The following is a 27,337-nucleotide window of genomic DNA, read 5'->3' as shown; positions in this document are numbered from 1 at the left end:
GAGAAAATCACCTTTAAAGTTGTCCATTTCTGTTGGCGATTTTTGCTGTGCCCACTCACAAAAATAGATTTTTGATATATTTAAGGTAGGAAATTTACAAAAAATCTTCATGGAACATGATCTTTACTTAATATCCTAATGATTTTTGACATAAAAGAAAAATCGATAATTTTGACCCATACAATGTATTGTTGGCTATTGCCACAAATATACCCGTGCGACTTGTGACTGGTTTTGTGATCCAGGGTCACATATATTATATCTAAAATATATATAGTATATATGCGTTATACCACCCGTATTTGGTGGGTGGGAGAGCTACTGCTCTCAAATGTTAGTCTGGAGCCCTGATTAACAAAGATAAATAATTACTGTAACCAAACCTATTACTCATTGTTAGCTAATTCATTACTGTTAAATAATGATACCTTATTGTAACATTTTAAAATGTTTGCTATTTTTATTGAGTTAAATAATAGATTGTGGAACACAAAATGAGAATAATTAAAAACAGAAATGTATGCAGCTCTTTCGCGTCTAATGAAAGTTTATAGCAAACAAGCACTTTGTGTGTAGTAAGTACTCATACTAAGTGGTCTGAATTAAATGTGCATTCCAGCTGACGATGAATCGTGACCAGAAGCTGTTGAATCAGCTGGGTTTCTCTGATGAGCAGAGTCTGACGGTGAAGAGCTCAGGAACGGGCACTCCGTCAGGCAGTTCAGCGGACAGCTCTGCCTCGGCCAGCTCCAGCAGCAGCGGGGTCTTCAACTCGGCGTACGCTCTGGAGCAGGTACATACACACACTGATCTGACTTATCAAAGTTTGCCGCTACTCATTGGATCAAGTACACTTTAATGGTGCAAGCGCTGTACTTTTATATTGTCTACCGACAATTTTAGGTGTCCTTGCTAAATAAAAGTATTAACGTCTTTCTTTCCTGTGTGTGTTTGCAGGAGAAATCTCTTCCTGGTGTGGTCATGGCATTGGTGTGTAACGTCTTTGAGATGCTTTATCAGCTTGCTAACTTGGAGGAACCCAGGTAAACAACCTACGACAATTGATGGTTATCCTATTATTTATTTGAAGGGATAGTTGACCCAAAAATGTTAAATCTGACATTATTTGCTCAGCCTCATGTTGTTCCAAACCGGTATGCTGTTTTTTCTTTATTCTTTTAATGATTGATTTTGCTTCACAGGGGAACCCTTTCGCTTCACTGATTTTTAGTTGACTTGTAATGACTGTGCGGCCATCTTGTTCCTATCCAGAATAACTTTGCGTGTGAGGAAGTTGTTGCTGCTCATCCCGACAGACCCAGAGGTGCAGGACGCCCTTGATAACTTTGTGCCAAAAGAGTCCAGCGTCTGGAGTCACCAGGTACCTGAATGCCTCTCCTTGACTTTGAATAATATTGGATAAAATTTCAAAATAGTACTGAATTTTATGTTTCACATGTTCTTAAAAATCTATTGATCTAATGACTTACCCTTAAATATTTTATTAAACAAAAAATATTGTAGACAAATATATACTACCATTCAAAAGTTTGGGGTCGGTATGATTTTTAAAAAATGTTTTTGCAAGAAGTCTCTTATGCTCACCAAGGCTGCATTTATTTGACCAAAAATACAGTAAAAACAGTAATATTGTGAAATATTTTTACAATTTAAAATAACTGTTTTCTGTTTTAATATATTTTACATAAATGTATTCCTATGATGGTAAAGCTGAATTTTCAGCATCATTACTCCAGTCTTCGGTGTCAAGAAATATTTTTTAAGCTGCTTAATGTTTTTGTGTAAACCGTGATAAAAAAATTTCCACAATACTTTGATGAATAGAAAGTTCAAAAGAACAGTATTTAATTAAAATAGAAATCTTTTGTAACATTACAAATGTTTTTACTGTCACTTTTGATCTGTTTAATGTGCCTTAACTGATAATCATTTTCTTAAAAAGAAATCATATTGACCTCAAACTTTGGTAGTGTGTAGTTTTGATTTGTTTAACATTTTGTGCTCAATGCATAACATGATTAAAATGATGGAAATTATTTAATAGTTTTGAGGAGTTTACTATTATTATGTATATGTAGAAATTTGTAATAGTAAAGAATGAGTTGGTGTAACTGGTAGTTTAGGGGTAAGAGTCAGATGTGATCCCTGGCTGGATGACTCAGCATTTTTAAGAGCCGTAACAGTCATGTGACAGTGTTTTGTTTTTAGAAGGATGCACACTGAAGACAGTAAATACCTCTCTCTCTCTCTCTCTCTCTCTCTCTCTCTCTCTCTCTCTGTCTCATCAGAAAACTCTGTTCACACTGGGGTCTGGCTCTCAGGCCTCGAAGTCTCCATCTCTGTCCAGTAAACAGCAGCACCAGCAGAGTGCAGCATCTATCCTGGAGTCTCTGTTTCGTTCTTCTGCCCCGGGCATGTCCACATTCAGAGTGCTCTATAACCTGGAGGTTTGTCATGCATTTCTCACATTGAAGTTATAATATTCCATTTTCATGTCAAGACAATATGTAAGCCAGTCATGGGCTAAAACAGTGTAAATAATGTCTCTGCGGCACTTTCAAAACATTGCTCTGTTTTTCTGTTTGTTTGAATAGTCCAACATGTCAACTTCTGGATCAATCAATGTCGCACGTTTAAGGGCATGATTACCTGTCTGACTGAACCATTCAGTCATTCCTCTCAGTTTTACACGCATTATTGTGTTGATCGCATGTGTCAAGTGCAATCATTCAACCCTGTTACGAAAGTTATTATTCAAAGAAATTATCAAACAAAAATGTTTACGTTTATCAACCATTAAAAACCATTTTTTGTACGTATTTTGTACATATATACTATTTTGTATGTATACACTGCTGTTCAAAAGTTTTGAAAAAAATGAATTCCGCATGAAAGCATTACATTTCTTAAGACATTTAGAATCTTATAAGACATTTCTATTTCAAATAAATGCTGCTCTATTTATCACAGAAATATTAAGCAGCACAACTGTTTTCAACATTGAAAATAAGAAATGTTTCATCATATTAGATTGATTTCTGAAGGATCATGTGACACTGAAGACAAAATGCAGCTTTGTCATCACAGGAACGAAATTACATTATACAATATATATATAATATATATATTACTAGGAAATCAAAATTTAATTAAATAAAAACACTCTCACTTTCTCACTCACCTCCATCTGTTCTCTTAGGTGTTGAGCTCCAAGCTGATGCCCACATCTGATGATGAAATGGCAAAGACCAGTGTCAAATCTTTCTGTGAGAACTTCCTCAAAGCGGGAGGTCTCAGGTAGTCGTCTACTTTTTACCCACATTTCCTCTGCATGTTGATAATTATGCAGTCTTAATGTGTCTGTATATTTTAGTCATTAATTAATCTCAGCGGTGCATTGTCTCTCTCTCTGTCTCAGTCTGGTGGTTAACGTCATGCAGAGAGACTCCATCCCGTCTGAGGTGGACTACGAGACCAGACAGGGTGTCTACTCCATCTGCCTGCAGCTGGCCAGGTGCAGTCTCATTTATCAGTCTGGCTGTCTTCTCTTTTCTATTTCTCTATTTTGTTTGTACTTTTTCTCTCTCTCTTTGGAAACACCACTCCAGATGATAGGCCGCATAATAATATTGCTTTAAAAGCGCTTGTTTAGGTCATATTTTTTCAGGTCATATTTGACGGATGTTTGAGAACATCATATAGACTTCCATAATTTAATTTATTTATTTGGTAACACTTTACAATAAGGTTAATTAGTTAACATTACTTAAAGGCAGGGTAGGTAGGACTATATAAAAATAAAAGATCCAAATTTGTTAAAACTTTCTATATATATCAATACATAATTAAAATGTAAGTACTCTGAAAAAAAGAGTATAAAAATCAAGTGACTCTAGACCGTTTAATCTGTATTAAACACAGCTCATTATTTCGATTCGGGACGAATCAAAGGATTGGCTTAGGCGACTGTCACTCTCTCTCGCAACCATGGCAACCACCCTTTTGCCACGGGATCTGCCCTCTTGCGCGCGCACGTTTGATTTGAGGAATTCGAGAGGCACGGAACCTAGGAATAGCAAAACAATGGCAGAGAAAGAGCAATCAAAATTCACATTACCGGCATGCAGTTAGTGAAGGCAAACAAGGCAAAAAAAGAAGACAGTACAAGAAAAGGTAATGAACAAAAAGTCTTTGGATAAACAAAGAAATAAAACGCGTGTCAATATCATCGTGGCTTTCCAGCGACCACCCCGTCCTCAGCCTCTACTTCCTCGGACCCTAGTTGCACGCCACGGCCTCTTGCACGACCTCCTCTGCTTCGCCCTAAAATTATTTTTATTTTACAAAAGGACATTTTACAAACCTACATTTTGCGCATGTGCTCCTGCATGCACTTTTCCAGTCACAACACAGCAATCAAAGGAGGACGCGCTGAAAACTGTAATGCTGTTCTCTTCCATCATAACTCGTACTGAGAAGGTTTGAGTTGCAAAGGAATTTGTGACTGTTTCAGCTGTTCAACCACATCAAAGTTTCGTAATTAGTAAGTCCGTGCTTTTTCTCTTTTTGTTCTTATGTGCTGAAGGGCTGCTGTGCCTTGGTGAAACGGTGTTTGTACGTACGTGAAGAGCTCTTTTCCAAAACGCCATAAACCTAAAAAGCTGCCTCAAAGAACCAGCAAAAGTAATGATTATGAATGTGTAAAATATTGCAATAAGACATTTTAATTGTTTATTAATTTCTGTGTCGGCTGCAAAGATGAAGTTGACGATATTTGACTCGCGATCTTCGCAGTAGGCTAGTGAACGCATGCACCGGAGAAATGCACATTTAGGCTACATAGTTTTATTTTGTTTTGGATGGTTTTGTTTAGAACCAGATTTCTGTAAATATATTCCACATTTTTTAGGCCTGTGAGGCGAGGCTACGGTTCGGTTCACGATGATATAATCTCCAGTTCAAGCACCTTATGTTGTGATTGATAGCCTATATTTACTTTATGTATTTAATCCAGGAATGAAAATATTAATGAATTAATGAAAAAAAAAAATATTAAAATTAAGATACAATTAATACAAAACGAAATTCGTTTTAAAGAAAGGCTTTGTGCTTTCTGTTTTGAGGTCTCTGTTAAAGTTTGAAAGTCTTAGTGCAGCTTTCAGAGCGCTCGCGTCCATAATGGAGAACTGTCAAGTAATATTGTTTTTTCCTCATAAATGCAAACACGAAAAATAAAAGACAAAAACTTTTTTTAAAAGACAAACCATAAATTTAAAAAAAAAAAAAAAAGATGGATTTATAGCGTTTTGGGGGAAAAATGAATGGATTTATACCGTTTTGAAAATGTTATTTTTTTTTTACTTTGAATTGATCATCAACAATATTGTTGTTTGATTTAATAATCACTGTTGCAAGAAGTGCCTAGTTAAGTTTTTTTTTTTTTTTTTTTTTTTGTAAGTGGAAAAAGTAGGGGCTGCCACAGATTCTGTTTAGTTAGCTCCTTTATTGTTTTTTTCTATAGCCTACAATAATATAGGTCAAATGCAGCAAGTCAAAAGACCAACTGGACCTTCTTTGCCAGTTTGCTCACATTTCTTTGAAGGATGGCAAAAATATCGCCTGAATATCGATATCTAGATATTGGAAAAAAATATCGAGATATTCATTTTTGTCAATATCTCCCACCCCTACATGCAGAACACCATATATGTTATGAATCTTACACGAAATTCATCTTCATCACAATATAACTGATGGTAATGTAAAAAAGTGTATCAATGCAACCTGTTTTTAGCTTATATAACTAGCTCGTTAGCGAATCAAAAAATATATATATTTTAAATTTACCAATATCAATATGCTAGCTTGATAGTGAGTACTAAAATACATCTTATTTGTTTATATTCATAAGCAATTAGCGTTAGATTTTTTTATTGCATGTGATTCTGACATGATGTCACTACATGCACTGTGCTCCTTCCTCTCTGCTTCTCTCAGGTAAATAATGCGTCTTCAGCTCAGCGGTTGGAGTCGCGCGTTCATGTGTTTTGGGGGCGTGGCTTTGGAAGGAGCCCAGAAGGGAGGGGGTGGAGTGAATGGAAATAATGAACTGTCTTTAAAACAGTCCTGAGAGGTCTACAGACACTCGATTTTTATACTTTCTTTTTCAGAGTACTTACATTTTAATTATGTATTGATATGTACATAAAGTTTAAACAAATTTGAAAAAGAAGTTTTTTAGACCATTCCTACCTACCCTGCCTTTAATGTATTAACTAACATGAACTAACAATGAGCAATACATTTGTTACAGTATTTATTAATATTTGTTAATGTTGGTTAAGGCGAGACACTACAGGTGAATAGGGTAAAATTTTAAAATAATAGATATCACCATGAAACTTCCTCAGTTGATTACTTACACAAGTATATATGAAATTTGTATGTTTAATTATGCAAATTAGGCATTATTTCATTAAATATGCGCGATTTTGCATATATTTTCGGTAGATAGATCTGAACATATGATAAAGTAAAATAAAATAAATTTGCCAGGTGCAAAATTCTTTTTTCATTTTGTTTACGCACAAGATGAAAAACAATTCAGAGGGATTTCAGGATATATGCTTTCATTACGTAGGAAATCAAAATACACTGTCCATAGCCTTAAAAAATAGATTTTCGCCATATTTGTTTATTAAAATGTCACATAAATTAGGCCAGGAATGATTTAGTAACAAATCCCTCTGAAAATATGTTCAGAATACTGCTAAGTGTATAACTGGAAAGTTTGGTGTACATAGGTGCTACATAGGCTGAGAAGTTTGTACTGGAGAATGACAAAAAACTCATTTTGAGAAAATGGCATTTAAAGATTTAAATAGCTCTAAATGAGATTTCGTTGTTAGCTTTAAATCCCCCTTCGGACATTCACGATTGGTTACTGATAGAAAGGAAATGCCCATATTTGGGTTACATAGTGTTGTGCAGGAGACTCAGAGCTTTACAACGATACCGGTCACTAGGGCTGGGGCGGTTACCGCATTACCGCAATACCGCGGTCACATGATGCCTACCGCGGGTCTGAGCTTGTCACCGTCATCACCGCAAAAAAAAAAAAAAAAAAAAAGCATTGGCCTGCACATGTGTGCACGTTGTGTCTAATTACATTGATTCTAATGACATGGATTGTGTCTAATGACATTGTGTCTTACATAAGTTTTGTTTAGAAAACCTTGAATCCATCAAAAGATGGAGCACATCCGACCTTTCGCGAGTTGGGGAGCGCAATGTTCCATGACACATAATAACATTCCATTCGTATTGACTATTAGGCCTATATGCGAGAGTACCTACAGACATCCCAAGTCTCCCAGAAGTTCCGGGAGTCTCCCGCATATTAATAGCGGCTCCATTCCATGATGCCCGCAAATTAGTTAAAATCTCCCGGAATCTAGAGCGAGCGAGCAAGAGTGCGCATGCGAGACAGAGACTGTGTTCCAAACCGTGTAGCGCGCGCACGGCAGAGAGCATCCTGATTGGCCCGTTTCGGTAAGTCAACCAATCAGTTGTCAGTGTGGGTGGGCTTTTATCTCTTCTTCTCTGACTGCGCGCGCGCGCCTCCCCAAGTGGACGAGGCATTTTATGCTTGACGTGCTCGCCGTATACCATTTTTTTAAACGACAGCAGGCGACTCGTCCTCTAAACCATCAGGAATCAGCAGTGAGAAGAAGTAATAAGGTACACTCGTGAATGTTTATTTTAGAACAACACTTTAGTACACCAAACTACAAAAGAATCATGTAAGCAGTAAACCTTGAGATTATTAGGCTACCTGTGACATTAGAAACGTAACCTACAACTTAATTAACGTTATCTTACATACAACATTTTCATTTAGTTTTGTGAACATTTTTATAAAACATGGCTATTTATTTGTATTTAAAGGGCTTATGTCAACTATTGTAGGATTATTTTGTTTATTTAAGCAACTAATTTAGACGCAAGAACTGGGTGCGGGTGCGGGGCGGGGGATTTAAAGCGGTTTACCGCTATACCGCGGGAATTTCTTGCTTTTCAACCGCGGTAAGAAAAAATCCATACCGTCCCAGCCCTACCGGTCACGACAGACTTCAGTAAACAGACGGATCTCGGCGTGTCGCGTTGGAATGCTAACTTCTTGGTAAATTCGAGAGAAACTTACTGCCGCAAGTAAACAAAATGTAATAAAATAAACATCTTAATGTATATTTTCAACGTTTTCTTTATAGCAGCTTGAAAACACATATTGAAGGATTAAACTAGCCCAAAATCTCAAAACTGACCACTGCATGAAAAATCTATGTTTTTGCCTGCCGTGTCTCGCCTTAAAGGCACACTGTGGAGAAATTGTGTTTTTGTCAAACAGCGACCCCTAGAGTCACTGTGGAATACTTGACCTGTCGTAAATACCCCCCCCCCCCCCCCCCCCCCCCACAACCTCTACGTTAGACTTATTTATGTCTTGATATTTATGTGAGATATTGAAAACTGTTCTCATGATAATCGCAAGAATCAACGTCAACAGCGTCGTCTGATATCCCTCAGAACTACGTGATAAATACACCTCACAACACTTGAGTTCAGCTGGCAAGCTAGTTCGTGAGGCAAGCTAGGGCAATAAAACATAACGCAAAAAACACGTAAGAGAAACGAGTGTTTGTTAGCAAGTCTGTTAACAGCTCTGATATTCGAAAGCAAGCTAGACATATGTGGAAATTATTCGACTGGTCTAATTATCAGCAATGGATGAATGAACAGCATGTAAAAAAATGACATACTACAAGCAAGCCCAACAACATACAATATAGAATGCAAACAAGTTTACAAATAAGAGATTTATTTACTGCCCACTTCATGTGTTTTCTCAGATCGGATTTCTGATTTATCAAAACGATTCCATTTACACCTGGTCACATAAATGTGTTTTTGCGAAACGGATTTAAATCCGATCTTCAATTCTCGCGCTATATGCAGATTTAATGGAGTGCACGTCACCGAAAGCAACAGATATGAGCTGCATTTTATTGATCATCAGCTAAAATTTCAAAATCAAAGACAGCAATAAGAGAGAGCAGTAACAGCCCTGGTAAGATCATTTCGTTTCTTTACTTTTAATGATGATGATTGTGTGATAAGCGTCTGCGACTTACTTTCACTTTGATTTGTGATATTTTACACGTTGTCTTGATGAATATGCTCAGCTGCTCATCTGCGGTAATGCGTGTTCCGGTAGCGTCGTCATATCTGGCAATAACATATAGCCTATAACACGCTCTCACACGTTTTTTTATTTATTTTTTTTAGCATTTTTGGGAGGAGTACAATTTACATATGTGGTTTCAACAACCAGATGCACACTTGTCCAGTTTCGTCTGGAATGCGTCTCAGACCTCCTCCTGAAGTGGTTTGAGCGGTCGGATTCAAATCCGTCTTGAATGCGTTTCGGTGGACATTTACACCTGGTCTTTTCACGATCAGATAGCTATCCGATCTGAGAAAACACATGAAGTGGCCAGGTTTAAACAGCCCCCATGACAAAAACATACGCACGAAAGCCGAAAACAAACGCTGGTTGGCCTCTCACGTCCATAGACAGTATATAAACGCTCACGTCCAAATTTGAGGAAGTGGTGGGGGAAGTGACGTATGCCGTAAAGCAGTCGAATTTTGTAGTTCTTTTTGTGCTCGGGTTACTACCCGAACCCCGAAGTTACGTAGTGCCAGTAAAAGCGATACAGACCCCGTCAGGCTATGGCGGACGTGTCATTCAACCTATTGCAAGTCGATGTACCATCACAAGGGTCTTGGAAATATATTATGAAGGTTGAAAAGCTACATAGTGTTCCTTTAATGAAAATACAGCTTCTTCATGTTAGTTCACAGTGCATTATATAATGTTAACAAATACAACCTTTGATTTTAATAACATATTAGTAAACGTTAATATTAACTAAGATTAATAAATGCTGAAGAAGTATTGTTCATTCTTTGTTCATGTTAACTAAGGTAGTTAACTAATGTTAATGTAAAGTGTTACCATTTATTTTTTGCAATATTTCTGGTGTTGATAGGAAAATATTAAAACGGATTCAGAATATAAAAGCAGTTGTGATTTCAAATGCCTAAAATTGTAAGTATTCTCAGTTTCCTGTTGTATCTTGAGCTGCCCCCTAATAGTCGACTAAACAACAGAACAACAACAAACTCGTTGACAAGCACTTGTTGTGAGGGGGTTAAGAGATACCTGAAACTCATTTAAACAAGTGCACAGACATTTTTAGCGCTTACGAATAGAAATAGCACAAACCCTTGACAAGTATGAAACTTTCTAGTGTGCATGTGTCAGTTACCTTTGTTCACGCACGCTATCAAGTGGAGAGAACTTTAAAAGGCTAAACATTTGGAACTTGCTCTGTCTCCCCCTGTAGGTTTCTGCTGGTAGGGCAGGCTATGCCTAGTATCCTCGACGAGGAGTTGAGCAAGGACGGTCTGGACACTCTGTCATCTCGGCCGTTCCGTAACGCTGGGCGGCAGAGCGGGCGGCAGCTCTCCGTCTGTGGGACTCCGGAAAAATCCTCCTACAGGCAGGTGTCCATGTCTGACCGATCCTCCATCAGAGTAGAAGAGATCATCCCAGCCGCCCGTGTCGCGATACAGGTGCGTTACAGCACCCAGTGCTCTCTTAGTTTTCTAAATGTTTTTTTCTGCACCCTATATGACTTGTCTGGTTTGTTGTTTCAGACCATGGAGGTGGGGGACTTCACATCCACAGTGGCGTGTTTCATGAGACTCACTTGGGCGGCAGCCGCAGGCCGATTGGACCTAGTTGGCAACAGCCAGCCAATCAGAGAGACGACCAACTCGCTTCTCCCGCTGGGCGTACGCAGCAGGGTTAGCAGTACAGGTGAGACTCTGATCGGTACTATATTATCTGGTGGAAGTTATAATAATCAAGATTTTTTTTTTTTTTTTTTTTTTTTTCGAAAGAAGTTTCTTCTCCTGGAAGAAGGCTACATTTATTTGATCAAACATACTGTAAAACAGTAATATTATGAAATATTATTACAATTTAAGATAACTGTTTTCTATTTTAATGTATTTAAAAATAAAAATATTTATCGGTGCTCAATTATTCTTGTTTTTATCAATGTTGAAAATAGTTTTTGCTTGTGATTCTCTAATGTATAGAAAGTTCAAAAGAACAGCATTCATTTGAAATTTACTGTCACTTTTAATCAATGTCCTTGCTGAATAAAAGTATTAATTTCTTTAAAAAGAAAATTTTACTTACCCCAAGCTTTTGAATACTAGTGTATCACGGTTTCCACAAAGTATTAAGCGGCAGCATTTTATTTTTATTTTTTTACATTGATAATAAGAAGTGTGTCTTGAGCAGCAAATCATCATATTAGAATGATTTCTGAAGGATCATGTGACACTGAAGACTGGAGTAATGATGCTGAAAATTCAGCTTTGCATCACAGGAATAAATTAAATTTTAAAATATAATCAAATCTAAAACATTTCTTATGAATTGTAATAATATTTGTAATAATATTTGCTCAAATAAATGCAGCCTTTTTGAGCATAAAAACAATAATTATTCCAAACTTTTGACCAGCTGTGCATACACTGCAAAAAATGCTTTTCTTACTTAGTATTTTTGTCAGTCTTTCAGTCTTTGCATCTCTCATGTTCTTGCGTGTGTGTGTGTGTTGCAGGAAGTAACTGCAGCTCCGGCAGTGAGGGAGAGATCACCACATTGCAAGCTGGGATATGCGTCAAACAGCTGTGTGTGTCCATCAAAGACACTATTATCGCACGAGAAGCGCTCTCTTTACTTGTCACATGCCTTCAGCTACGCTCCCAACAGCTATGTAAGAAAAAAAACACGCTCATATGCTAAAGAAAAGTCAGCAAAAATTTTAATCGCTTTGTTTTTTGTTCTAGCTTCATTTTACTCTCTGCTTTCTGTGAATGATTTCATCATTGATATTCTGCTGGGCTCGTCCAGTGGAGAGGTCAGTGCCTGCTGCGTTGGAGTCCTGACTAAATGAAACTAGTCTTATTAAGTATGACTTCTGAGTCCAGATGTCTAAGGTCTTTCTCTTTCACAGATCCGACGTGTGGCGTGCGATCAGCTGTACACTCTCAGTCAGTCAGACACCTCTGCGTACCCTGATCTCCAGAAGCCCAACCTCTTCCTGCTGAAGGTGGTTCTGACAGCCCAACTTCCTCTCTGGTCCCCTACCAGCATCATGAGGGGTGTTAACCAAAGGTCAGACACACCGAACACAAATAAAGAAGATATTGTGTAAACTTCGTAAAGCTGTGAAATGATGAGTATCTACTGAGCTAAAATGATGATCATGTTTTTAGGTTGCTTTCACAATGCACAGAGTATTTTGACCTGAGGTGCCAACTACTGGATGACCTGACCAGTGAGTTTCTTCCTTATTTTGAATAGAAATCTATAATATAAATGGCACTTTCCACAAATAAGATGTTTTGGTCTCCCATTTTTATTTTTTCTAACTATTCACATACATTTTTCTAACTATTCATATATAATACATATTGTTGAGTGTAGTAAAACTATTTGTAATTTTTAACTAATTTAATTACCTAAAATATTAAGCTTCTTCACACATTTTTACTTGCAACCCTGTTACCAGATGATTTTTCCCTCTATTACAAAATGTACCATTCTTTAAAATTGTGACACTTGTGGACTCTTTGTACTGCATGGGGGGGAAGCAAAAAAACGGATTACATTTTCTAGTGCAGTGTTGTCTGCATTTATCAGTCTTACTCTTCAACCATGTTACCAAAGTTATTGTTAGTTGCAGGCAAATATGTGTTTTCTGTTTAATCTATGTGAAATGTAATTGTATCAACAGCTTATTTGACATTTGTCCCCAAACTAGCTAGTCACTACTGAACGATCGCTTGATTTAAGCTACAATTTGCAACCCTGTTACCCAATCTGCCCTATGCAATTAATACAATTAATGTTTTTGAAAGTCTCATGTTCACCCAGGCTGCATTTATTTGATCAGAAATACAGTGAAATATTATTACAATTCAAACAAAGTTATCTATATTTTAAACTGTAATGTATTCCTGTGATGCAAAGCTGAATTTTCAGCATCATTACTCCAGTCTTCAGTGTCACATGATCCTTCAGAAATCATTCTGATATGCTGCTTTGCTATTTGATGATAACATTTTGTTATTATTATCAATGTCGAAAACAGTTGTTATGCTTAATTTTTTGTTGGTGGAAATCATGATATATTTTTTTCAGGATTCTTTGATGAATAGAAAGTTCAATGAACAGCATTTATTCGGAATAGAAAGAATAGTCTTTACTGTCGATTTTGATCATCTCACACAAATATAATTTTTTAACTATTTATAATCTGTTAATAATGTTGCAAATTCTACGAACTTCATATAAAAAATGAATTGAACATAAAAATGCCATTTATTTTGGCCTCCTCAGATGATCAGTATTTTCTGAATATGAAGACATTTGCTCAACCCTATTTTGTTCCTTTTACTGTATATGGAAAGTTCCAAATGTAACTTTTAGGGGGTGTCCTTTACTTTAGTTCTGCTTAGGGAATTTAAGAATAATTTTTTGATTCCTTCAGAAAGGCTCAGCCCCATGTGTTTCATGTTCTCAGCATCAGAAATGGAGCAGCTTCAGATCGGCCCGGCGGCCATGCTGGAGGATGAAATCAGCTGGCTTGATAATTTCGAGCCCACTTGGACCAACGAGCTGGAGACCAGCGAGGCCGACAACATCCTGCTGGCCGGACACCTGCGCCTCATTAAAACCCTGCTGTCCCTCTGCGGCAGTGAGAAAGAGCAGTTTGGTCAGACACTTTTCCGATAAATGACAGCATGATGTGACCCATATGGAGATTCGGATGTGGATTAGAATGTTTTTTCTTGTTAATGTGCTGCAGGTCCTTCTCTGATCCAGCAGCTGTTGGACGACTTCCTGTTCAGAGCGTCTCGAATCATCCTGAACAGTGACAGCTCATCTAGCACTATAGCATCTATCCACGACTTTCACCCAAAGTAAGATGAAATGCATACATTCATTCACACACATTGACATGTAAGACGCTGAAATTGCCTTTAGCATTTGTGCGTGTGTGTTTCTCAGGTGCAGTACGGTCAGCAGTCGTCTGGCGGCGTACGAGGTGCTGGTCATGTTGGCTGACAGCTCTCTAACTAACCTGCAACTCATCACTAAAGAACTGCTGTCCATGCACCATCAGTCTGACCCATCACTGACCAAAGAGTTCGACGTGAGTGCTCTCACTGTCCTTCTGTCTTTTGAGGAATTTTGCAACATATAGACACTGTTATTGAACTGAACTGGATTAAATTGACATTGGATGGAAACTTGTTTCCACAGAGTAAAAAAATGTAAAAGGTAACTGCGACTTATCTCACAATTGACTTTCTTTGTCGCAATTGCAAGTTTAAATCTCACAATTCTGAGTTTATGAAGTCAGAATTATGAGAAATAAACTGAACACAGACTTTATAACTCCAAATTCTGAATTTATTTCTCACAATTCTGACTTTATTTCTTGCAATTCTGACTTTATAACTTGCAATTCTGACTTTATTTCTCGCCATTTTGAGTTTATTTCTTGCCATTTTGAGTTTATTACTCGCCATTCTGAGTTTATAACTCGCCATTTTGAGTTTATTTCTCGCCATTTTGAGTTTATTACTCGCAAATCTGAGTTTATAACTCGCAATTCTGACTTTATTTCTCGCCATTTTGAGCTTTACTCGCAATTCTGAATTTATTTCTTGCCATTTGAGTTTATTCTGACTTTATTTCTCAAAGTCTAGTTATATAAATTTGCTTTGAGAGAAAAAAGGCAGAATTGTGAGGACTCATTATTACCTTTTTTATTCCACGATGGAAACAAGCTTCCATAACACTGAACTGACTCGAGCTGACTAACTACACTATTGTCTTCTATAGAGCTCGCAGCTATACACTATAGTGTATAGCTGACACTATAGTCTTTAGAGCTGCTTTACACATTTTTGTCACATATTTTATGAAGTTTGCATCATGTTATTTTCCTCTGTTATTGTAAAGCGCTATATAAAAAAGGCGACTTGACTTGGAGAAAATAGAAATACATTTTAATTGCCATGTTCTACTGTAAGAAGCCTTACAACAGATGTATTTCCATTCATTTGTGTCATGTGTGTGTTAGTATCTTCCTCCCGTAGACAGTCGCTCTGTGTCTGGGTTTGTGGGGCTGAAGAACGGAGGTGCGACCTGCTATATGAATGCAGTGTTCCAGCAGCTCTACATGCAGCCTGGTTTGCCTGAGGTAAACTCCATTATTACGAGTGTACGGTTAGCACAGTCTCTCTCCATTAGGTGACGCCCTAACCTAAAAGTAGTAGGAGTGAACTGGCAAGGTGTTTATAGCTGTCTGACTCCATATTTTGGTTATTAAACAAAGGATGATTTTTATGCGTGTAATTATAGTTTTTGTTTAATTTATTTGTATTTTTTCGACAGATGGTTCTTTTTTGGTATACTTTTTTTTTTTTTTTTGTACAATTCTTTGATATTAGTGCCCCAAGCTGTTCCATCTGCTTATAATGAGACATGCATTATTATAAACTGCATCATACTCGAAATAATACTGTCAAACTTTCAAATTTTCAGCAACACTGCATACTGCAGGGAATGCTTCAATATTTATCAGAAGTCAGACTTGACAGCTTTGTTATGCAATTCTCTTTTAGTTTTCTTTCTTATTGTCCCACACATTTATAGTTTTAGCTTAGTTTTCATTCTTTAGTTCTTTTACAATCTCCCAACATTCCATTTATCAAAGAATCCTGCAAAATGTATCATGGTTTCCACAAAAACTGTTTTCAGCATTGATAAGAAATGTTTCTTGAGCAGTAAATCATCATATTAGAATGATTTCTGAAGGATCATGTGACACTGAAGACTGGAGTAATGATGCGGAAAAAATTCAGCTTTGTCATCACAGGAATAAAAATAGAAATTTTTTAATTTTTTGTCTTCATCATAGTTTTTGGGTAAGAATATAAACCTGTGTGTGTGTGTGTGTGTGTGTGTGTGTTGTAGTCTGTCTTGTCAATAGAAGATGATGCTGAAAACCCAGAGGAGAGTGTGTTCTGTCAGGTTCAGTCTCTGTTCGGTCACCTGATGGAGAGCAAACTGCAGTACTACATACCTGAGAACTTCTGGAAGGTGAGAACCACCTTTATGATCATCCATGCTTAAAATGCACTGTATGCATTTATTTAAATTTAAAAAGTTATAAATTCAAAAAATACTTTTAGTAGTTAGGGTGACCATATTCCAGGTCATGTCCGGCCGGGATTTCGAGATCGCCCAAAATATCCGCGATTCGGCTTTTGCTTTCTCGTCGCCATTCATTTTGTTTACATGTACACCTTTTGATTCAGTAGTACTGAATTAATTCCGATTGGTTAATCTGAATGTAGTGTTTACATGAACGCTAAACAAGTGATCGGTTGATGTGCGTGTAAGCATTGCTAAGAAAATTCCTGTGTTTTCGTCTCGATCGGGATCCGTGTGAATCAGAATGCATGACCTGCAAAGCTGGCACGTACGTGTCAGTGTCAAATAACGTAATAATGTAAACATAATGAATGGTGACTGTAGAAAGCAAAAGACGAATCCCGAGCATTTTGGGCGATCTCGAAATCCTGGCCAGATATGTCCGGGTAAAACAGGACGTATGGTCACCCTATAGTAGTGATCATTTTAAAGTGATACATGATGAAAAACGTGAAATGCTTCCTATCAGTCCAGTGTTTCAGCATAATATATACGCTGTAGTTTGTTCATATTTTAGTTTTAGTAATTTTGTTGTGTTTTTGTCATTTTTAAATGTCTGTATAGTTTTTATTATGTTTATTTTTGGTTATTTTTGTACTTTAACTTTTAACTACAAATATGGTATTTTAGTTAATGTTTTGTTGTTTTAAGTTTTAGTTAATGATAATAACCCTGCTCCAGTCATCAGAATTAAGAGCAAGTATTTGATCATTCTCATCACATGCAGATCTTTAAGATGTGGAATAAAGAATTATATGTGCGAGAACAGCAGGATGCCTATGAGTTCTTCACCAGTCTGGTGGATCAGCTTGATGAACATCTAAAGGTACAGCGCACCTGATGTCCCCTGCATACTCGAGTGTACGCGCACAGTATGAAGTGTGTTTGTAATCCTCCTAATGTCTCCCTTACAGAAAATTGGTCGAGAGCAGATCTTCAAGAACACATTCCAGGGCATTTTCTCCGATCAGAAGATATGCAAAGACTGCCCACACAGGTGAGCCTTAAAGAAGTCATTGTTTGCTCTCACCCACATGTCATTCCAAATACATCTTTTTCAAGTAGTCTTCTTAAAAACAGTGGCTTGAGTTGGTGTTTGGTTACGGTTCGTAGGTATGAGCGCGAGGAGACGTTCATGGCTCTGAATTTGGGGGTGACGTCCTGTCAGAGTCTGGAGATCTCTCTCGATCAGTTCGTCAGGGGTGAGGTCCTGGATGGCAGCAATGCTTATTACTGCGAGAAATGTAAAGAGAAGGTACAGTTGGATACAGTTGTTCTCCTTAATAAAGAGCTGCAGTGAAATATATATATTCATTTGTGCTCACACATTTTGTGTTGCAGAGGACCACTGTGAAGCGCACCTGTATAAAGTCTCTACCCAGTGTGCTGGTCATCCACCTCATGCGATTCGGCTTCGACTGGGAAAGCGGCCGCTCCATCAAATACGACGAGCAGATCAGAGTAAGAATTTGTACTGACCCCAATCTTTTGAATGCTAGTGTATAATCGATTTGCATCCATTTCCATAATTTGTTCACTTTGTGTGCTCTTAGTTCCCCTGGGTGCTGAACATGGAGCCGTACACTGTGTCAGGAATGGCCCGTCAGGATTCAAGCGCGGATCACGGCGATAACGGGAGAGGGGGTGAGGGCGGATCCGGGGGGTCGCCTCGGAAAAAGGTCACCATCTCTGAGAACTATGAACTGGTGGGAGTGGTGGTTCACAGCGGACAGGCCCACGCGGGACACTATTACTCCTTCATCAAAGACCGCCGGTGAGTGACAGCAAGAGAGAGACCTTGTCTGTTAATGTGTTTTAGCATGTTGCTGTGCAGTTTGTGGGGTGTTCTGGTATTTACTTGATCAAAAGTAAGATAATTTTATCGTTCATCAGACAAAAATCGTAAGTCTGATCACTATTCACAGGATTTTTCAAGTTCACCTGGTTATTTGTGAGTTGATGAAAAGATAACTATTAAAATAAATTACTCTGAAAAGAAAAACATCAAAATAAAACACTTACTAAAAAAGATGAACTATTTTATGTTTACCTCCACATCATTTAAAGGAACATGCCGACTTTTTGGGACTTTAGCTTGTTCACTGTGTCCCCCAGAGTTAGATTAATCCATACATACCCTTTTCATCTCCGTGCGTGCCGTAACACTGTCTGACGCACCCACTGCTAGCCTAGCTTAGCACAAAGACTGGAGGTAAATGGCTCCAGCTAGCATACTGCTCCCAATAAGTGACTAAATAACGCCAACATTTTCCTATTTACATGTTCACATGAGACACAGCCATCTTCTAACTGTATACATACTGGGAACTATAGTTGCTCGCAGCACCTGAGAATGTTGCTCGCAGCACCTGAGAAGCCCCGTGGTGAGGAGCAGAGAGTTCGCTCAGAGTTGGAGTAAATCACTCTGCTGAAGTAGCAGTGCTTCGCCTTCTGAGAATATAGTAGAAGATGGCTGTGTCTCATGTGACCTTGTTATTTGTACACGCTGTGACGATACAAAGCACAACATGTAAATAGGGAAATGTTGGCGTTATTTTGTCACTTATTGGGAGCAGTATGCTAGCTGGAGCCGTTTACTTCCAGTCTTTGTGCTAAGCTAGGCTAGCGGTGGGTGCGTCAGACAGAGTTACGGCACGTACGGAGATGAGAAGGGTGTGTATGGATTTATTATCTAACTCTGGGGGATACGGTGAACAAGCTAAAGTCCCCAAAAGTCGGCGTGTTCCTTTAACCATTAAACAACATCAGATAACCATGAAAGTGTTGTTAAATTATATATAAATGTTTTAGGTCAAAGGGGTTTGGCTGACAGAAAAGTTTTGGAGTTCTTAGTCTACTACACAAATGATGAGAGACGAGTTGCGTTGGGTTTTAATACTTGAGTTTTATTCCAGGAAACAAGATAGGAAAAAAGAGATTACAGAATGCATTGTAATATTACATAAAGCTTTTGTTAAAGGATCCCAGGTAGCTTGTGTTTGAACAATAAGTTTATGAAGTTCTGCAGAGTCTATTTCCATAATACTTCAGTAACTGTAATATCTGAAACATGTGCTTAATTTTCCTGGGAGGTCTTTTGCCCCTCTCTGTGTGCATGTATGTGTTTTTATGGGTTTCTGGGGGGCCGTGCTTCTGTTTTTGGCAAGAGTGCTTTTATTAGAGTCTTAAACTGTCCCAGATGCTTGGCGGCATGATGGCGCTTTTAACCAGCGCTTTATTTTTTTCAGGGAATGAAGGAATGTTTGAGTGACCACTATGAACTGAGCAAGATCCATAACATGTTTTTCCAACGCTCTCTTCCCTTTTAGGGGTAGTGCACGAGGACGCTGGTATAAGTTTAACGACAATGTTGTGGAAGAGTTTGACATGAACGATGAGACTCTGGAGTATGAGTGTTTTGGGGGAGAATACAGACCCAAAGTTTACGACCAGTGTAAGTCATTAATATTTCTTTAAATCCATAAATATTAATTATGTCAAAAGTAACAGTACTTCAGTACCAAGTCAGTAAAATAAACATTTCTGGTAGTACCTCTTCTGAACATGAACACAAAATTAGGCCTAAAAATAACTGAATAGCTATAAAATAAAACATAAATACATAAACAGCTTACAAATATACTTCAAGCCCTTTTACTTAGAGGATATATTCTTTTTTTCTGTGGTATCAAGAAACAATTTCACTGTACATCTGTACATCTTACACTTATCCTAGATAGATTAAATTCACCTCATCATCCTCATTATCACTCATGGGGTTCTTATGATTATGTGTTCACATGCTATAGCGAACCCCTATCCGGATGTGCGGCGGCGCTACTGGAACGCCTACATGCTGTTCTACCAGCGCATCAGTGACCAGAACTCCCCCGTCCTGCCCAAAAAGAGTCGAGTCAGCATCATGAGGCAGGAGGCAGAGGATCTCTCCCTGTGAGTTAGCGTGTTCCTCCTGCATCAATGTTTGAACATGGACACACTTATTAATGTTCATTATGCTAAATCTCAGGTCAGCCCCGTCCTCTCCGGAGATCTCACCCCAATCCTCCCCACGGCCTCCCAGAGCCAACAATGACCGCCTCAGCCTGCTCACACGCTTGGTCAAGAAAGGAGAGAAGAAGGGTCTGTTTGTGGAGAAGATGCCCGCCAGGATCTATCAGGTAGAGATTTTAAGGCCTGTGATTAAAAGAAAGGTTCTGGGTTCAATATCAACATCTTCAGGAATAAAATATATAAATGAATGAGAGAACCATCATGTGTCATCCTGATAATATTGTTTTGAGGTATTACAATGTTTTGACAAGTTTGACACACACTCCTGATTTTTGGATCTGTAGATGGTGAGAGATGAGAACCTGAAGTTTATGAAGAACAGAGATGTTTACAACAGCGATTACTTCAGCTTCACACTGTCTCTGGCCTCTGTCAATGCGGTAAACACTGAAAATTCATTTGATTATTGCCTCTTCTGTAAGCTCTGTATATTGACTGCACTCATTTTTGAGCTTTACCTTTTTACAGACAAAGTTAAAGCATCCGTCTTATCAGGCCATGGCAAAAACCAGTCTGCAGCTGGCCGTCCAGTTCCTCTTCCACACGTACCTGCGAACCAAAAAGAAACTCAGGTGAGACACTGCTTTTGTTCACAATGCTTAAACTCAAGGCTTGTTCCAGTTGTTATTATTGTTAAACTATTACAAAGACGAGAACTAGCGGTGAAAACATTTTTAATTTCATTATAAAATATTTATATAATATAATACTATATATATACAGAGAGAAAGAAAGATATTCATTTCAAATTATTTTCAAACATTTTATTTAAAATAATAATAAACTAGATGTGTAATGCACGGTAAATTTGCAAAGTAAAATATATATATATATATATATATATATATATATATATATATATATATATATAGCTTAATATCTATTAAATGAATGTCCCAAGTGTGACTTTAGATGGATCATTGTATGTTATCAATGTGCAACTCTGCCGTCTTCTCTCTCAGGGTGGACACAGAGGAGTGGATTGCTACCGTGGAGGTTTTGTTGTCCAAGAGTAGCGAGGCGTGTAAGTGGATGGTCCAGTACCTGGTATCACCTGAAGGACGGGAGATCATCAAGTGAGCGTTATGTCCATCATCCTCTGCATACACATTGGCAATAGAATCACCATTGGCTTTTAAACATTTTAGACACTTAATCATTGTTGAGTGAAATCGAACAATTTATTCGCCAGTGGCTAATAATTAGTTGCCTAGTGCATAATTTTGTCACATGATTTACTCGCAAAGTAGAGGGTTGATATCATAAGCAAGATACATTGACACCAAAAAGTATTTGACTTTAAGCCACACTTAAAGTTACATTGTAACTTTTTTTTGTTCAAAATTTAAGTCATACATCATCAATCCTTCTTTCAAAATTTATTTTTGTCTCACCCTGATTCACTATGCTAAGCCTGTTTTATACATGTCGGGGAATTGCATACATGCGTCAGTCCCCTGTGTGTGTCTCATCATATCTGTAAATATAGAAAAGTTGCTCTGGCTACTTTGACGCGTGTATGGTGTGGGATTGGCATAGGTTGGTTGTCACAACGAGCGAGAAAGGTTGACATGGAGCACGATGAATCTCCGACCTCTGGGGAATCACCCGTTTTTAAAAAACGCCGAACAGAGGAGAGTTTGCTGGCAAAATGAGAACGCGACAGAACTCGTAATAAAACAAGAATCAACATCGCTTGGCTTTTCGGAGATGGCGAGAACTGAGGGATGGAGTAAGGAGATAGTGTTTTTATACATTATCGTCTTCAGCTAGTCAACTTGACATCCTTTCCATCTAAATTGGTTATCTCTTAAAGGAGAAGTTCACTTTCAAAAAAACTTTTGCTGATAATTTACTCACCCCCATGTCATCCAAGATGTCCATGTCTTTCTTTCTTCAGTCGCAAAGAAATTAAGGTTTTTGATGAAAACATTCCAGGATTTCCCCCCATGTAATGGATTCTATTGGGACCCAAACGGTAGAAGGTCCAAATGACAGTTTAAGTGCAGCTTCAAAGGGCTTTAAACGATACCAGATGATGAATAAGGGTCTTATCTAGCGAAACGATCGGTCATTTCCAAAATAAATAAAAAAGTTTAAGTTTTATAAGCACAAATGTTCGCCTTGCTCTGTTCTGTGATGCGCGTTCGTGACGTCACGTAATACGCAATTACGTTGAAAAGGTCACGCTTGAAAAATTTCTGTCCTGAAGAAAATGTTCTTTTTGGCTTTTTAATATTAAAACACCCAGGATACGCACACGAAATGGGCATTTTAAACGATAAACTGACACAAATACATTTGAAAATGTGTATATGGTCCTCCTTCTGCACATTTGTAAACACGTCAAGCGTGACCTTTTCAACGTAATTGCGTATTACGTGACGTCACGAACGCGCATCACAGAACAGAGCAAGGCGAGCGTTTGTGCTTATAAAACTTAAACTTTTTTATTTATTTTGGAAATGACCGATCGTTTCGCTAGATAAGACCCTTATTCATCGTCTGGTATCGTTTAAAGCCCTTTGAAGCTGCACTTAAACTGTCATTTGGACCTTCTACCGTTTGGGTCCCAATAGAATCCATTACATGGGGGGAAATCCTGGAATGTTTTCATCAAAAACCTTAATTTCTTTGCGACTGAAGAAAGAAAGACATGGACATCTTGGATGACATGGGGGTGAGTAAATTATCAGCAAAAGTTTTTTTGAAAGTGAACTTCTCCTTTAAGCCTAGTAGTAAATGTTTTGTGATGTAATATTGTAACCATACTCATCCACAAAGCAGAAGCATTAATCTAATTAATTGCACACCAAATTTGGCAGAGAATTTTTTTGTGTAAAGCATCAAATGGACATTACAAAAAGTAGCTTCAGAAAGAAATATTTTTGGGTGAACTATACCTTTAATGTTTTGTTTTTTTATTAAAATGGAAATATGAAATTATTTTTTAATAAAATTATTCTCTAAATGAGAAACTAAAATTGCCAGTAGGTGGTGGTAAATGTCTTAATAATTAAGTGGGGGTGGTGATGGCGCAGTGGATAAGACACATGCCTTTGGTGTGAGAGACCCGGGTTCGAATCCACTGTGAGACACCAATGTGTCCCTGAGCAAGACACTTAACCCCTAGTTGCTCCAGAGGCGTGCGACCTCTGACATGTATAGCAATTGTAAGTCGCTTTGGATAAAAGCGTCAGCTAAATGAATAAATGTAAATGTAAATGTTAAGTCATTGATTGATTGATTGATTCATTCGATTATTTATTTATTTATTTATTTATTTATTTATTTATTTATTTATTTATTTATATATATATAGTGCCATTTATTTTAAAGAAATACAGAACACTTTTAAACTAATTGTCCAAATAAGATTTGAGGCCACTGTACATTTAACTTCTGTTAAAAAGAAATGCATGGAGAGCCGTAAATTGTGCCAAAAGACCATGAGGGTTTTTAAGATGTTCCCTCATTTTTGTTTCCAGTTCCCCCAAAACCAAAAACACCTGTGTTTATGTAAGTGTATGGCCATAATTGTATTGCTATGGCCACAGCTGCTTTCTGACATCCTGAAAGGTGGGTCAGTCTCGGGATGTTAATGTGTAGAGCGTGTAAGCGAGATCTGGAGATTCGCATCCCTGTTACACGATTGGCGGGTTGGTATCGGATGATAGGGCTGCCCCAAATATCACTCCACGAGTCCACACCGCAGCCAAAGTCAGGGAATGTTCCGGATTGTTTTATGATCAAGTTCTGACACACTTCCAACAAAACAAGCAACCGCTTCCCTTATCAATGGAGACCTGGAGCCATAATTTTGCAAACTATTTTCTCCCTGGAAAGAACAATAGAGCTGGCTCTGCAGGAAGAGTTTCCACAGAACCTCCCAACCAGCTCAGATATGCCAACATCCATTATCTCCTACCACGTATCCATGCAAAACATTCACAAGTTAATGGATGAATCTCATAAAGAACATGTCTTCCTCTCTCTGTAGGATCTGTCTGTTGGAAGGCAGTGTTCGTGAGGTCCGTGTCGTGGTGGCCACCATCCTGGAGAAGACCCTGGAGAGTGCTTTGTACTTCCAGGACGCTGGGCTGGACTGTCTTTTGGACATGCTGCTTTCTCTGTTGGATAAGGACGTCCCGGACAACTGCAAGAACTGTTCTCAGTACTTCAGCCTCTTCAGTAACTTTGCTCAGAGGGTGAGAGCAATGATGTCACTGTTATGGGCTCCAGGCAGTATTTTTGAAAAAAATTCTTAATGGAAAAGAACAGAAAGTTCAAGAAAGCACCATTAAAAGTGGTCACATTTTTGCCTTTTCACCCTTACTTGAAAGTCCCGATCATGCAGATTCCTATTAGAATGACTAGAATTCAATAGAACAGCGAAACCTGTAAATGTGACCGCACCTTAAGTCTTCTAAAGCCACAGAGATTGAACAGATTGAAGTTATTCACTGATGATCTGTTTCAGGGCTGTGGACCGTGTCAACTGCTGCTGAAACATTCAGCTTATCGTCGGATGCTTGTCTTCCTTCTGGGAGCCAACCGGCAAAACAATCAGGTATTGCAGACGCCTGATTATGTGAATATTGAGGATTGCTTAAGCGCTCATGTTAACCTCCATTGTTTAATGTCTGTGTTAATGACATTCTGCTGGTTGTGTGTTTTAGCACCGGCGCTGGAGTTCAGCACAGGCTCGAGAGTTCCTGCATCTTCACAACACTCTGGCCTTGATAGTGCTGCACACAGACCTCGCGTCTCAGAGGACAGAGGGTACGAACGCAGTGATTTCTGGACACACACCAAAGTTATTAGCATTAATAAAAACTGGAATGATTATGAGAGAAAACACTTTTTTATATATATATTTTATAAATAAAAAAATGACACAATTTTGAAAAAGCGTAAGATTTTAAAGTCCCCCTGTAGTCAATAATTTCATCCCTTAAAAATCACCAAAATGACATATTTAAATGTTTTTCCTTGAAAAAAAAAAATTCTTCATGCCTTAAAATGGCTTGCATGTAACTCTACACCCTTGCCTTATTTAGTATGAATATGTAAATGAGCCCAGCCTCCACTCACTCACACCAGCTCAGAGATCCACTCGTTGACCTGATTGGTTACAAGGTAGTTTGTGACGTCAGAAACACCAGCGATTTCAAACCGCGTTTTTGAGACTGTCTTTGGTTCACTGCAGTTTTAAGGAGAAAATACTCAGCAATGGTGTTGACTTATGAATTTGCACATGGTTGGTCTTAAATCAAATTAAAAGCACCACATAGACATATAAACAACATTAAAAGCTTGATTTTCACCACAGGGTGACTTTATGAAATTAATGCTTTTATTCAGCAAGGACGCATTAAATTGATCAAAAGTGACAGTAAAAACATTCTATTCAACCATAAAAATATTAAGTATCTGTTTTCAAAATGAATAATAATAAATGTTTCTTGACCATCAAATCAGCATATTAGAATAATTTCTGAAGAATCATGTGACACTGAAAACTGGAGTAATGATGCTGAAAATTCAGCTTTAGCATCACAGGAATAAATAACATTTAAAAATATATTCAATTAGAAAAGTTTTTTTAAATTGTAATATAATCACAATATCACAGTTTTGCTGTATTTTTGATCAAATAAATGTAGCCTTAGTGAGCATAAGAGACTTCTTTCAAAAACATTAAAATGCAGACCCCAAACTATTCAATGGTAGTTTATATTATAAAAACAAGTCCACTGCATCCCTTCAGTAGTGCAGTCTGCTGCTTGTGTTTAGATGTTACTGGTGTTCTGTGTGACTGAGGTGTTAATGCTGTTCTCGTGTGTGTTCAGCTCAAGGAGTGTTCAAGCACGCTTCCTCAGGACTGGTGGCTCCATCTTCACCCCTCCTGCCTCTAAATCCAGACATCAACACGCTCCTCTTTAAAGCGGAAGGACATGTGTATCTCATGGAGGTAAGACTACATCTCTTTTTCACTCTCTCCTGTCTCTATCTGTCTATTTTGCACTCTTCTGACTGAGGCTCATGTGTTTCAGGTGATGTTTGCCATGCGTGAGCTGTCCGGCCCCTTGTCGTTTCTCATAGAGATGATCACATATTGCTCGTTCTGTAACGAACCGTTCTCACTGGGAGTCCTGCAGTTACTCAAGGTTGGTATATCCTTACCTATAAGAATTTTGTTTTTAAGAATGAATCATGTACATTTATAATTAATAATATATAAAAGATCATATACAAATCTGAAGTAACCTGACAATGTGTTCATGTTCTAGAATCATCTGGAAACGGCTCCTCCTCATGAACTGAAGAACGTTTTTCAGATGCTGCTAGAGATCCTGGTGAGTGATGCCATATAAATGTGTGATATTGTTATGAATACTACTTTGGAGTAGGGTGTAATGATCTTCCTGTCACCTCTCAGATGGTAGAGGACCCTCTGCAGTCCCAGAGGCTTAAATATGCATTTGAGTCTGAAAAGGGCCTTCTGGGTAAGAACCATATCACTTGGATCTATCAGCATTGGTATTTGTAAGATTAGACTGATTTGAACTCACTTGATTCTTGTTCATTCACAGCTTTAATGCATCAGAGCAACAATGTGGACAGCAGTCGTTGCTATCAGTGTGTGAAGTTCCTGGTCACACTGGCACAGAAGTGAGTGTAGAACACCAAATGCACAATATAGATGTTTACATAACTGGGTTGTAAAGATATGTGATATAATGGCGTAATTTCAGTTATCACTCAATATTATTTCATCTATCCAGAACTGTAGGATATTGAAATTGA

The 27,337-nt window shown here is 38.0% G+C and overlaps 1 protein-coding gene across 4 annotated transcripts in view; it reads left to right on the top strand.

Moving 5' to 3' along the window:
• The window catches only part of usp24 (ubiquitin specific peptidase 24), a 73,065-nt gene that overhangs the window by 39,498 nt on the left and 6,230 nt on the right, over window positions 1–27,337 (top strand). For all 4 annotated transcript variants that reach the window (XM_084092062.1, XM_084092061.1, XM_084092060.1 and 1 more), the window contains 36 exons: window positions 620–793; window positions 958–1,043; window positions 1,273–1,381; window positions 2,310–2,468; window positions 3,221–3,318; window positions 3,440–3,535; window positions 10,491–10,719; window positions 10,804–10,966; window positions 11,784–11,939; window positions 12,013–12,083; window positions 12,180–12,340; window positions 12,442–12,503; window positions 13,752–13,943; window positions 14,037–14,151; window positions 14,240–14,384; window positions 15,321–15,440; window positions 16,217–16,342; window positions 17,184–17,282; window positions 17,371–17,453; window positions 17,570–17,711; window positions 17,798–17,917; window positions 18,010–18,230; window positions 19,786–19,910; window positions 20,266–20,407; window positions 20,484–20,634; window positions 20,812–20,907; window positions 20,996–21,099; window positions 21,490–21,603; window positions 24,528–24,735; window positions 25,008–25,097; window positions 25,207–25,309; window positions 26,380–26,501; window positions 26,584–26,697; window positions 26,821–26,886; window positions 26,970–27,036; window positions 27,124–27,202. In XM_084092062.1, the coding sequence (XP_083948188.1) occupies window positions 620–793; window positions 958–1,043; window positions 1,273–1,381; window positions 2,310–2,468; window positions 3,221–3,318; window positions 3,440–3,535; window positions 10,491–10,719; window positions 10,804–10,966; window positions 11,784–11,939; window positions 12,013–12,083; window positions 12,180–12,340; window positions 12,442–12,503; window positions 13,752–13,943; window positions 14,037–14,151; window positions 14,240–14,384; window positions 15,321–15,440; window positions 16,217–16,342; window positions 17,184–17,282; window positions 17,371–17,453; window positions 17,570–17,711; window positions 17,798–17,917; window positions 18,010–18,230; window positions 19,786–19,910; window positions 20,266–20,407; window positions 20,484–20,634; window positions 20,812–20,907; window positions 20,996–21,099; window positions 21,490–21,603; window positions 24,528–24,735; window positions 25,008–25,097; window positions 25,207–25,309; window positions 26,380–26,501; window positions 26,584–26,697; window positions 26,821–26,886; window positions 26,970–27,036; window positions 27,124–27,202 (4,508 nt within the window). The remainder of the gene's footprint in view (window positions 1–619; window positions 794–957; window positions 1,044–1,272; window positions 1,382–2,309; window positions 2,469–3,220; window positions 3,319–3,439; window positions 3,536–10,490; window positions 10,720–10,803; window positions 10,967–11,783; window positions 11,940–12,012; window positions 12,084–12,179; window positions 12,341–12,441; window positions 12,504–13,751; window positions 13,944–14,036; window positions 14,152–14,239; window positions 14,385–15,320; window positions 15,441–16,216; window positions 16,343–17,183; window positions 17,283–17,370; window positions 17,454–17,569; window positions 17,712–17,797; window positions 17,918–18,009; window positions 18,231–19,785; window positions 19,911–20,265; window positions 20,408–20,483; window positions 20,635–20,811; window positions 20,908–20,995; window positions 21,100–21,489; window positions 21,604–24,527; window positions 24,736–25,007; window positions 25,098–25,206; window positions 25,310–26,379; window positions 26,502–26,583; window positions 26,698–26,820; window positions 26,887–26,969; window positions 27,037–27,123; window positions 27,203–27,337) is intronic.

Source organism: Abramis brama, assembly GCF_963993115.1.
Source record: "Abramis brama genome assembly, chromosome: 18".
Lineage (NCBI taxonomy): Eukaryota > Metazoa > Chordata > Actinopteri > Cypriniformes > Leuciscidae > Abramis > Abramis brama.
The sequence above is the reverse complement of the archived record's forward strand: the minus strand, read 5'-3'. Positions and strand labels throughout refer to the sequence as shown.